At 32.9% G+C, this 13,438-nt stretch overlaps 1 protein-coding gene across 4 annotated transcripts in view; it reads right to left on the reverse strand.

Moving 5' to 3' along the window:
- The window catches only part of DYNC2H1 (dynein cytoplasmic 2 heavy chain 1), a 292,996-nt gene that overhangs the window by 238,028 nt on the left and 41,530 nt on the right, over positions 1-13,438 (reverse strand). For all 4 annotated transcript variants that reach the window (XM_074335553.2, XM_074335552.2, XM_019717180.3 and 1 more), the window contains exons 29-36: positions 12,990-13,102; positions 11,086-11,205; positions 7,347-7,497; positions 5,337-5,542; positions 3,985-4,167; positions 3,201-3,383; positions 1,551-1,774; positions 696-811 (exon numbers count right to left, since the gene is read on the reverse strand). In XM_074335553.2, coding sequence (XP_074191654.2) covers positions 696-811; positions 1,551-1,774; positions 3,201-3,383; positions 3,985-4,167; positions 5,337-5,542; positions 7,347-7,497; positions 11,086-11,205; positions 12,990-13,102 — 1,296 coding nt within the window. The remainder of the gene's footprint in view (positions 1-695; positions 812-1,550; positions 1,775-3,200; positions 3,384-3,984; positions 4,168-5,336; positions 5,543-7,346; positions 7,498-11,085; positions 11,206-12,989; positions 13,103-13,438) is intronic.

Genomic DNA, 13,438 nt, shown 5'->3' on the forward strand with positions numbered 1-13,438 from the left:
AAAATGAAGTTTGGAGTTTAATTAATAGTAATACACCAGTGTCAGTTTCTTAGTTTTGACAAATGTACCATGGGAAGATGAAACATTGGGGATGCTAACTTTACTGTAGATCTAAAATTATTGTAAGTTAAAGGGCATTTTTCATATTTTTAAGTTTTTTTCAAGGCTTATTTTGTTTGGTACACTGTTATCTTTGAAAGAGAAAAATCCCTGGGTGTTTCCAAGGTTTCTGTTCTTATTTTAAGACTAGATAAATTCTCAAGCTCTACTCCAGACCTACTAAATCAGGCACTTTGAGAATGGAGTCCAACAGTCTGTATTTTAACAAGCTTCCAGGTGATTCTACTGTACACTAAAGATTGAGAACAAATGGCCTAGACTATTCCTATTCCTGTATATACTACAACTATTTAATATTTAATGCACGTTCAAAAATTATGATAGGACAGAAAGTAAAAATGAGAGAAAATTCAAACAAAGTAAGAACTTCAGTTAAAAAATAATGTATCAATATTGTTCCATTAGTTGTGATAAATGTACCATATTCACGTAAGATGTTAACAATAGGAGAAACCTGGGGTAGGCTGTTCAGAAACCCTGTGTATTATATTTACAACTTTTCTATAAATCTAAAACTATCCTACATTAAAGCTGATTTTAAAAAATAAGATTATATTTGGAATAATGAATCATACCTTTCTGTTTAACGCCAGTTTTCTTCAGTTGTCTAAGAAGATTTCCACTTCCTCTCAGAACAGTCTTCAGAGCTCTCAAACCCCAGTCATAATGTTGCTGAGGTGTCAAAAGTTCCCTTAAGTAAAAACATGGATATCAGAAAGCATCAAATAGCTTTCACAAATTCTTTTTATCATCAGATCCAAAAAATAGAATATAACTACTAATAGAAATGAGTACTGATATTCCCTAAAATTATATAAAAGAACCAATCACACAAAACGATCACTCAGGTAAAATGTTGAAGATGGATGGTTCTCAAGGATCAGGATAAACTTTTCAAGAATTAGCTAATTATCTTAATGAAGATACTAAATGACAATTACCTGTTACCTTTATTCCTAACACCTTTAATCAATTTATCTTGCTCTGTCTCTGACATTCCAGTTCTCACTATCTTTTAAAATGACATGGACCAGAATTCTAGGTTGCCCAAAGAAGCTAAAAGTCAACCTCTATTATCAAAAATAAAACATAGGAAAAATTGTGAAAGATTCCCTGCAATGAAAGTAGGCTTTGAGTGGTAGGCTGGCAAATTAGATCAGTAAGTATCGTTTAGCTGGAGCCCTCCAATAAAAATACTTTGCAGAAAAAAAAAAAAGTGAGATAAGGTTTAGAGTATTTAGAAAAAACAAGTAGTTTTGTGCCAGATGTTTTTAGTATTCAAAGTAAAATCTTTCCTATCAACATCTTAAGAACACAATATGAAAATCACTGAATAGGTAAATTGGACAAACGTGAAAAATGGTCACTAATAACCATAATCAATCATGGAAACCACAAAATAGAAAAACATTTAAAACAAGATAACTCACCTAGATAGATTGAAGACAGCTACCAATTTCCTGCCCAATACCTTAGCATCTTTAAAGCCCTCTGAATAGAGAATAACTTCTGCAATAAGCTCATTGTCTGGACGAGACATGGCTACTGGCCTGAAAAGCTGTTTGAGATTATCAGGCAGTTTTTGTCTTCCTCCATAACCTTTTCCAGCAGGATTCATAGTGATAAAAATTCCAGAATTAGAATTTATTTCTACCTGAAATATTAATTTAAAATATAGGCATCAAATATTTGAAACTGTACATATGAAACACAGTGCCAATAAAATTTTATTGATATGTTTCTACACATAAGTCTTGTACCTTAGCAAAAAGTAACCACTAATGTGCCAACCATCTCCTTATTCAACATATCATAAACTTCTTAGGAACTACACTGCTTTATAGAGGTTCTTATAATCAGTTTTTTGAGGCTAAAAGTTTAAGAGATGGTAACTGGTCTATTCATTCAACATGTTTACTGAAAGCCTTCCTTGTGTTAGGCACTTTGCTAAGCACACAGAGACAACACAACTCTGAACCAAAGTCAGTAATAGTTTATGTCCTTCAGAAGCTTATAGTCTGTTGAGTATCACAAAGAAGCAAACATCGTGTGATAAATGCTATCATAGTGAAGAACACAATGTCACAAGAGAATTTAGGAGGAGCATATTCAACAAACCACCAAGAATAGAAGCTAAATTAGAATGTGCAAACTATGAATGGACAATTAGGATGTAGAAATACCTTGAAAAGAAAAACCTGGCTATAAATGAAAGAAAAGAGAAAGAGTAGTGGTTGGAAAAACAGGTGAATCAAGGGGAGGTTTGTTCATGTTGTAATTATATTAAATATAATATATTATAGTATTATTACATAGTATCATATTATATACTATTAAGAAGGAAGAGGTGTGATTACATTTTAAAGACAATGAGGAATGGGTAGAGGAAGGAATGCGCAAACTATGGCAGAGGCCATAACTAAGAGGAGGTCCCTGGGAAGCAGATTCCAAAGTATAAGTGGAAAGATTAGCACTGGTTGAGAGAAAGAACCACTCTTTCTTTATAGGAGGAGGAAAGAAAGAAAAAAAAAAAACATGAATGAGTAAGAAAACATATTTTGATGACAGAGAGGTAAAAACTTAATAATTTCTCAAGAGGTTAAACATCATGTAAAGAACATGTTAACAATTTAGAACTGGCCTTACTTTCTTGGCCTACCAACAAAAACTTGCATTGTCACAATATTACTATGGATAAGAGGATAATTGTACAGTTCTTTTAACTTTCAGTGTGCTCATCATTACTGTAATACAACCTACTTCAAAGGACTGTGATAAGTAGTAAATAAGACAATGCATTAAAGCACTAAGCACAGTGTCAGCACAGAGCAAGTGCTCAATAAATGTTAGCAAATATTATTACAACTGAATTATTCAATGTAGTTTGAAGATGCATGGTAGAATGAGACCAAAAAAGGGTGAGAAAACTCAGAGACAACTCACAGGTAAAAAGGTTTAACACACTGGTCACAGATTAGAAACAGGGGTGTTAGGAGAAATAAAGATAGAATATTGCCTGAGTATGAGTAATGCAGTCTTATATAATATTTTAATCTTTACATTTCCAACATATTCTATACCTCCTTGCCAAGTAGTTCACACACAGTTCTATGATTCTTCAGAGCATCTTGAATTGTCTGGATTTGCATAGAAACTGCTGACAGTACAGATTCTTCCAGTCTATTGAATTCATCAAAACAACCCCAGGCCCCACACTTCACCAAACCAACAAATATTCGTCCCATTGACTTCACATCAATGCCCTTAAAAATAACAATAAAAAGTGTACTCATTAAAAAATAATTGAAGACTCTAATAACAATTTCATATTTTATGTCATTTACTGATAAAGTAATCATTTCACCCATCTATGCCTATTTTGCTCTTTTTTAAGTAGAGATTAAATAGCTAATCTTTCAAAACCCTAGGTAATTTCAAGAAATAAACAAAATAATTCATGGAACGTAATCTTAAGAGCACACAGAACTAAATAAATACATGATTTTGTTTTGGTTATTCTTTAAGTCAAACTACGAATACTACTCAAAATGTTTTAAAAATGGTATTTTAAATGAATTTAAGATTTTTCCTTCTCTACTTACTATTCTCCTTACTAAAAACATATTTTCTAAACCCTTACATTAAATCTGTATTCTGTATTTAAAATTATTTCTTTACAATAATTCTCTTTAGAAAAATTTTGGGACCTCTTTCCATTATACCTTTCAAATAAAACATTCTGTTTTTAAGTGATTTAAAAGGAGAGTGATTTTAAAATAGAGTATTTCATATATAAGTGCATGAAAACTAATTCAAGCATATAACTAGCACACTATAACATAGTTTGTTAATTATTTATTCTACCTCATCACAATTAAAAACTAAAACTTGTCTTCCAAGAAGTCCACCTAAAGCTTTGACTGATTCAGTTTTTCCAGTTCCAGCTGGTCCATAAGGATTCCCTCCAAGTCCCATCTTCATGGCTTGAGTGAGAGTTAGGTAGCACTTGTCTGTCAATGGAGTATAAACCAGCTTGGGAGCATTACCCTATAAAAGGGAAATATAAAATGATTATTCATGTTCTATTCAAATATGTATGTAGTGTGATAGTCTAGTTAAAAAGTTAAAAAGACAACAAAAAGATTAATGTTTTAACACAGAAAAATATCCAAAATATTTTCAGTGAAACAAATTTTCTAAAGCATAAACTAGAATTAAACTTAGTTATTTTTCAAGAATGCATTTTATTCTAGCCTAATTAATATACTCATTAACTTTTCCAAATAGTCTATTAAGTTCTTGATAATGGTACAAAGATATACTTGTAAGGCAAACAAATCCAAAGATATATTGTACGATAATCAAATACAAAACCACATTTTATTTTGTAATTTAAAATTTATGTAAACATTTGTCTTAAATCTCACTAGCTTCACAAATAAGAATTACCTTGGAGACCTCGAAGAGTAATTAATTTGAAAAATTCCTTATGAAATTAATAATTTTAACTTATCAAATGATTCTCAAAATTTCTACTAAATTTTAGAGAAAACAAATTCCAATTTCATCTGCAGTTTATAGAGCTCTTCCTTAATTAGGTAGACAGATTTGGGTCTCAAAATACATTTCCCTTTTGAAAGAGTCAGCTGGCAACTCTCCAGACATATGCTTATTAACATAATTGCCAAAATATTCTGAGCATTGATTCATTACTATGGGTAAAGGCAAAGAGGATACCGCTGGATTTTTTTTTAATATAGGTTACATGAGTTAGGTTATTTGTTTGACAATTCTTTCACCTTACAAAACATGAAAACATTTAGCAAACACATTTTAGCATATTTAAAATTGCACTAATTTTGGCCTTGTACAAGGAGGCACAAACCTAATTGCTTCCATTGAGGTTGCCCATATTCAATTCTGGTTGAATTAAAGATACGTTTTTAAATTCTATATAAATACTAGTCTATGAAAAGGTACATTTAGAGAATTCAGTACAACAGCCATTATTTTAACTTTTCTGTAAATAGAATTTACTTTATTTTTTCCAATATAACATATTTTTCACAATGATAAAACAGAAAGAAGACAGTAACACAAAAAAAATCTTGAAAGTTACAACTAAAATATAAATAATTCATTTATCCAATAGCAAATTTCATTTAAAGTAAATAATTTCTAACTGGAAAATAAAACACTGCTGCCACATGTCATACCTGATACTCATACGTATACTGAAGTTCAGAATCCACCATTTGAACATAACATGCGTGATCACTTTTCATATAGAATCTAACTTGTTTTTTCCAAGCCCAGTCTTCAGTTGTATGAACTTGAACTTGATTTAACTGTTTCACCACATCAATATTATGAATGATGTCCAGTATTAGTGCCTTAAGTTTCAGCTCCAGAATGCCAGATTCTATATACAAATAAATATAATTGGAGAAAACGTTAGCTTATGACTTATGTACTTTATGATTATATGTACATGAGTGATTTCTTAATGAATTGAAATCGTAATTTCATGACACATTTGAATGGTATAATAACATATTTCATGCAAACCAAAAAACTATCAAATCCGCAAGTAAGAAATAAGAATTTTGAGTGTGAAAACTAAGGCAGCAAAATTCAATAGGAGAGGGGTTACAGTTCCTTATGCAAGTGAATAAGCACACTTTGACGTGTCTCTACCTCTGAATGCAGGTATGAAAAACACGGACAACATGCATTGAACTGCTACTTAGAACTCTGAAAAGTGAAAAGTATTAGTCAAATTGAGGAAGATCAAAATTGGAAGTACCACCAAACCAGTAGTGAATTTATCTTTATCTTTTTTCCCCCCTCTGGTGTCCGTCCCTAGGCTTGGACCCAATGCAGCCAGAAACCCAAGCTGCTGTAGACAGGGAGAGCTCTAAGAGAAGGCCTCTAGTTCAAACTTGAAAAGCAGAAAAGGAGTGTCCTGATAGCTACATGGTTGGCAACTGAGACCCAGAAATGCCTAAAACTATGAAGAAAGGGAACAGTTCTCTGAAATCAGAGGAGCTATGATCCCTGAAGAGTAGGACAAACCACAGTTGCTCTTTATCTCTCTCTCTCTGTTTCCCATCGGTTGGCCCATGACACGGGTGCGGTCATAGAAAGTGTGCAGGAGAGTAGAGTCCAGGAAACCTCAATTTTCTGGCCAGAGGACCAAAACAGGAGCCCAAGGGAACTACAAAATACTGGGAAGACCATGGAGAGGGTGGAAATTGGATAAAACAAGTTCATAAACTCGTTTATAAACTCCAGCTCACCCCCAAGCTGTGCAAATCTCATCCTAAATATCAAACCAAAGCCTTTGAGAACTATTTACTAGGTGGCACACACGTGGGACACATCTCTATAGTATTGCAGACTTTGAAAACAAAACTGACACTGGAACCACAACCCACAACCCTAGCTGTAACTTGTTGCCTGAACCCAACATGATCAATTGCTAATAGAAAAATATCAACATTATCTAGAAGATTTAAATAAGACTTAGATTCTCATAACACAATGTTCAAAATGTCCAGGATACAATCCAAAATCATTCAACATGAAAACAATCAAAAAAATCTCAATTCACATAAAGAGAATAAAGGTGAAATAAAGATCATTCCAAAATCATTCAACACGCAATCAAAAAAATCTCAATTCACATAAAGAGAATAAAGGTGAAATAAAGATATTCTCAGATGAAGGAAACCTAAGAGAATTTGTAGTCAACAAATAAACCTGCTCTAAAAGAAATGGTAAAGGAAGTACTTCAAGCAGAAGGAAAATGATACCAGAAGGAAATTCAGAGCATCAAAATGAAGGAAGGGCAACATAAATGGTAAACATCTAGGTAAATATAATAGACTATTCTTCTCTTGAGTCCTTTAAAACATTTGATGGTTAAAAAATTATAATCCCATGGAGTTTTCAACGTAGGTATAAGGCAACTAAAACATAAAAAGAGGGAGATAAACTTATATGACGATAAGACTTCTACATTTCACTTAAAGCAGTAAACTATTGATTCTAAGTACAATATAAAAGTTAAGTATGTATATTGTAATGTCTAAGGTAACCAGCAAGATAGACAGATTAGATAGGTAGATAGATGACAGATAGTCAAAAACAATAAATGAATTAAGATAGAATACCAAAAAGTGTTCAAATAACTGAGAAGTAGGAAACGGAACATTTTTCCATACCAGTATTCCCTGGATCCTCAGAACTTGTATCAATGTTAGTATAGTGCTCTAACTTATTCACTAGTTGTGCTTCAATCTGATGAAGACTGTGATCTTGGATAGCATTTTCTACATCTTCAGTGAATTTAATCTGCTCTGCCAAGCATAATATCTATTGAATAAAGAGAAAAAGTATTTTTAAAGGTGAATTTATCTAGAAATATTTTATAAATTTAAGGAAAGATATCTTTTTTCCAAATTTTCAATTGTATATTGAATCTCTCTACCTGAATATCTTACCAGCCCTCAAATATTAATAGAGAAATACAGTCACAGAAAAAATAGTGTGTGATGCACCCCAAGGTTACTTCTCAGAATCCATCTCCTGCTGCTCTCCTAAAGGCCTGTTTACTGGTGCTAGAACCCACAAGCTTACTGTAACCTAAGGGACTTTGTACTTTCTTCCTGACTTTCCTCATAAATGGCCTTTTTTTAACAAGTACAATGCAAAGATATCAGAATATGATGCATTCTACTTAATAAAAGGATAATCTTCTAGAATTCCCAAATAATCTCTCAGTATACTACTGAACTCTACAATTTCAAATTCCAATTTTATCCTAAATTAAGATTGGTTTTGGTCTTTCAGTCTAATACTCATAAACAGAAACTAGTTATATATAGATCAAGACAGATATCTTTATATTTATATAAAACATGAAATGTTAACACAGGTTTCTGCAATAGTACCAATAGAGCAAAGTTACTAATAAAGTAAATTATACATTTAAACACCAGGCTTTGAAAACTTATATTACAATAATTTGATACAGTTCTTGGATGAACAAGGTAAACCAATATTCTGTAAACTAAAAACATGATCCATCATCACATAAAACCACTAAACCTACTGACCAATTACTATTGAACAGATTGTTTTTCTGATACATACCTTTCAGCATCCATATGAATATTATCAAATGCCTCTATCAGATTAACTTAGTTTTCTATATGTATTTTATAATTTAACATAGCAGGCTAAGCTGCTATTTGTTCTAACTTAAAACACTGTATAAATATCACATTAAGGTTCTTTTATGGAAGATAAAGCCAAGTAGTGACTTTTCAGGGCAAAAATATCTGCCATACTTTGTAGTAAAAAACTCACCAGCTTCTTTAATCAGATAGGTGGTGAACCATTTAAGCAGATCCAAATCTGCTTTTTGTAAAAAGACTTTGCTCTTTAATTTTCATATGAAAATGTTCACTTGACACCTCCAAACTAATACCAATACATGTGGATTCCTTTCAGGCAATACTTCTGAATTTCTGTACTATAAATACACATCACTAATCTAAGTTTCTATAGTCTGCTATACAATTTATGTGAGAGGCTAACATAAATGATAGTCAAGGTACAGTCTTCTCAAGTCACCCTACCATTAAGACATCTGCGTAGGCACTAACATTATTAATTACCTAAAATGTAATGGTCACTAAGGATGCTCTGCAAACATTGTATGATTTAACTTTCAAAATGAGTTGGCAATGTCAGAATTATTATACCCTCTTAAGCAACTGTCAAAAAGAATCACTCAGAGAATAACTGGCAAAAGCAGAAGTTGAACCAAGGTCTATCAGATTCGTTCAATTTTACCATGCTGCCTCCTTCCCAGACCAGTAAGTTCCTTCTCAGGTCCTTACAAAAATACCTTTAAAAAACGGAATTAACAGTACATAGTAACCTGTACCAGACATTCATGTGGCGAGTTATACGATTCAATCCCCTTATGAAAATGCTCTTGACATAAATTTTTCTTAGCATTAACTGCTAATGAACTAGAATTCCTTGCTTTGGTAGATAACAGACTACAGCTGACTCTTGAACAACATGGATTTGAACTACGCAAGCCCATTTATACATGGAAATTTCTCAATAAATATGCAGTCGAAACGTCATATCCCTGGCACCATCAGCAGATTTAACCAACCATGGATTAAAAATAATATTTCTGTGTCATTTTATATAAGGGACTTGAGGATCCATGGAGTTTGATATTTGCAGTGGGCAGTGAGCAGGGAGATGGGGAGTGTTCTAGAACCAAACCCCCATGGATACAGAGGGACAACTGCAGATAAATTTTGAGGGAGTCAAAAGTATAAAAGCAACAAAGGAACAAGACAAACAAAGAAAGACACAAACTCATAGACACAGACAATAGTTTAGTGCTTACCAGAGGGTAAGGAAGGAGAGGGGTGGTGAAAGAGGGTAAACAGAGTCAAATATATGGTGATGGAACAAGAACTGACTCTCGGTAATGAACACACAATGTGATACATAGATGATGTAATACAGAATTGTACACTTGAAACCTATGTAATTTTACTAACCATTATCACCCCAATAAATTTTAATTAAAAAAAAGCTACAAGTGGATTTTCGGCATCACGGTAGGTGAGTGCCCCTAATGCCATGTTGTTCAAGGGTCAACACTACTTCCATTTTCAGTAGTTCACATTTTTACTGTTGACGGCTCAAGAGCCCAGAGGTAAGTTTCAGGCTCAAATCCAGCAACTTTCTTTGGCTTGTATCTCCCAGCACATCTCCTGATACAAGTGTCATTTCCCCAATCCAATTATTTTGTAATTCTTACTTTTGTAGATTTTTAAATATTATGTCTTTTATTCTAAGTCAATTTAAATCCTATTTTAAAGTTGACAGAGTACTAGGAAATATTTCCAGAATAAAGCAGCTTAACTCTGACTCTGCAATGGCATTATTATTCATTGATGATTACTCTTATTTTTTTCTAAGAACCTAACAAGAAGCTTAAAAGCATATTTCAGTTTGACTCAAAATGCTAAAAGATGCATATGACATGAATGATAAAACAGCTAAGAATTTAAAATGTTCCAAGCTTCCTATTTAACTTCTCATGATTTAAAAAAAACTAACATAATAAACTGTTCCATTGCTAGTAAATGTTTTAATCTTAAAAGCAAGTAACTTTGAGGAGTTGGGTAGACATTCCTGTGAGAATCACAGACCATCCCAATGCCTACCTTTCATGGTCCCTAAGAACTAAAGTTAGTCTCAACCAGCAATAAAACAAATCTGAACAAGATAGAATACTTAACACAAGTCTTAGTGCTACACTTTGATAAGGCCTGAAGCAAGTTTTGTTAGATACATATCTAGTATCCAGTGTTTCAGGAATGAGTTCCTGTTAACACTGAGCTGCAGCAATCTGTCATCCCATCATGTAACCATGCTCTCAGCTTCCCTGCCAAATTTTAGTTCAGTGTTGTGACCATATTTCAGACCTGCATTAACACCCTGCTAAATTCCTGTCAGCTCCAACCTCTTAGGTGATTCCATGGTAGGAATCAGGGACAGTGTTATAGATCTTGTGCCTTTCCATCAATGATGGACTAATCATCTGGAACCAGGAAGCTACTACATGACTGATTCTCCCTCCCCACTGTATTCCCCACCAGCCTGGGTTGCTTAAATCTCAGCATGCTTTCTGCTTGAATTACAGCAAATTAATGGAGCTAGAAGAGAACTTCATTAACATGCAGTTCTTCCCTCACACTTGACAGTTGAGGGAACTGAGACTCAGAAGTTAAGCAATTTGTCAGTGTCAACTGTTAGATAAAGGGAGACCAGAGATACCGTTGTCTGAGCCCTCTGACCTCTAGGTCGGGGGTCATCCCATGATACCATGCCTACCTATATTCTAGACATAAGCCCCCTTACCTGTGAAGGGAACAAGGATGGGTCAATTGCACCTTGAGAGCTTCGTCCAGAAGTAACACATTCTGTCAACAAATGTTTCAAAGTTTGCTTCATTTCCAAGGCTAAATCATTTAACCAAGTCTGGAAATAAAATTAGAAAATAACATATACAAGTCATAAAACAGACATGTAATCTATTGACTGACCCTATTCTTTTACTTCAGGAGGAAGGATTATAATTTCTTATAGACTCTCACATCCCAAGATGTGTTGTATAGTATATAATTATTTAATCAATAAATGATTTACGTAATTTGGAGAAAATATTTTTTTACCTCTTGGCATAATGGTAAGTGTAAAACTCATAAAGTTCTAGTTAGCTATCACTATCATAATCTATATAAACCAATATCATATGACCATTTAAAAAGTAACCCATTCATGTCATCATAATGACAAATCAAACTAGATAGTTGAGCCAATAAATCAGTTTCAAAGTGACTAGTTAAGTCTCCTGATTCATGCCATCCTGGTGATCTCATATTCACAAAGTTACAACCATAGGAAGAGATTGTTTCATTAGGACGAAGTATATTATCTGGGAAGTTAAGCTGCCTCTTCAAATAAAACTAATTTTGTTTCAAGGTCGAACAATACATTCTCTTCACTCAGTTGATTATAGATAAAATAATGAAAGTTAACTAGTTGAAATAATTGACAAAAATAGCAATGAATATTTATGAACCACTACTTAACTTTAAAAGACTATCATTTCCAATGAAATTTAAGGATAAAACTTACAATCTTAAACAGCTTTTCATCATTACTTACTTTACCTTTAAGTTCTAGCTTTTCTTTTGATCTTTAGAGCACCTTCCAATATTAAAAATAGCATGAACATTTGCCAAGCTCAAAGGCCACTGACACTAAAGAGTGTCTCTGTTGCCTTGTGCAACAGAGACACCTACTCCGCTAAGCATCACAAGAGCTTCCAGAGTTCCAAGGTTCCTTTGCTGGCAAAACTGCTCTAGCCCAGCTGCTAAAACTTAACCTCTTCCTCTTGCTGTTCATCGGGTCCCAACAAAATGACAAGAAAGGCAAACAAAACAGAAAACAACAAAACTCTTCACCAAACATGGCAGCTACTTAAAACTTCTTTGCTTTCAATCACCTGATTTATGTGCTCAATATCCAATAAAATGTTGAGGTCTAAATAGAAATAGGCCTTTTGCTAAACTGTACAGAACATGCATGATAAGACATGGCCACTGACCTCTAGTTGGAGGATAATACTGGAACCTGAAATTACAATTCAATGTGATGCAACCTATTGCTACTCGGTTTTAGCTGTATACCTGTAATAGACCTTTGACAGTTCACTTCCAGTCCTGAGGAATCAACTAATCATAGTTATTCTATAACTGCATTAGTTTCAAGCTCACTAGTTCACCTAAATCATCTTATACAACTCATATTTTAAAGAGAAAAGAGAACTAAGACTTATTAAGTACTTATGTTCCAAACACTATATAGTGTACTTGAAGCCAGTAATCTTATTAAATTTTCAGTAGAAAGTCTTTGCAACAGTAAGAGTCTGACTTTACAGATAAGAAAACTAAGATTCGAAGTTACATAGCTAATAAGTTTTAGAAAAACTAAAATTAATATTCGATTCTTTTTGACTCCAACATAAAGGCTATTTTCATAATTACTTGCTGCCTTCCAAAGACTAAAACTCCATATTCTCTGAAATATCATATCATTCTGACCCTAACAAAACAAATCATTTATTAAAAGATATAAGATGAGTTTCCTAAAAGGCCTAAATTACTCAACTTTACCCTACAAATTGACTAAATAATTTTTTATACTAAGTTCACATAGTGAATTCTTTTTATTTTCATACTTGAAAAAGAATTCCTTACCTCTACATTATTTGATAAAAGAACTTTATTTTTAAAAGGTACAACTTCTCCCTCTAGAGATTTCATTGCAGTTATATGTTTTGATTCCTCATCAAAACACACACTGTTAATACCTATAATATAAAAGTAACAATTTAAATGCAAAATTATCAAACATAATTATTAGCTATCATATATGGTTACCACATAATAAATACTTCATATACTACCATGCAATAGAATTATGTTAATTCTACTATATAATATCATAATATCGTAGAACAGCTTCTCATAACCAAAAACTGTAAACGACCCAAGCCCATCAACAGGTAAATGTATAAACCATGATATACTCAAACAATGAAATGCTATTCAATAATTAAAAGGAATAAAATATAGTTGTAAGTATCTTGAAACACTATGATAAGCACACACAAAAAAGCCAGACATAATTGAGTGTATAAGAATAC

Source organism: Rhinolophus sinicus, chromosome 14 (genome assembly GCF_057876585.1).
Source record: "Rhinolophus sinicus isolate RSI-liver-muscle chromosome 14, RSI-T2T, whole genome shotgun sequence".
Taxonomy (NCBI): Eukaryota; Metazoa; Chordata; class Mammalia; order Chiroptera; family Rhinolophidae; genus Rhinolophus; species Rhinolophus sinicus.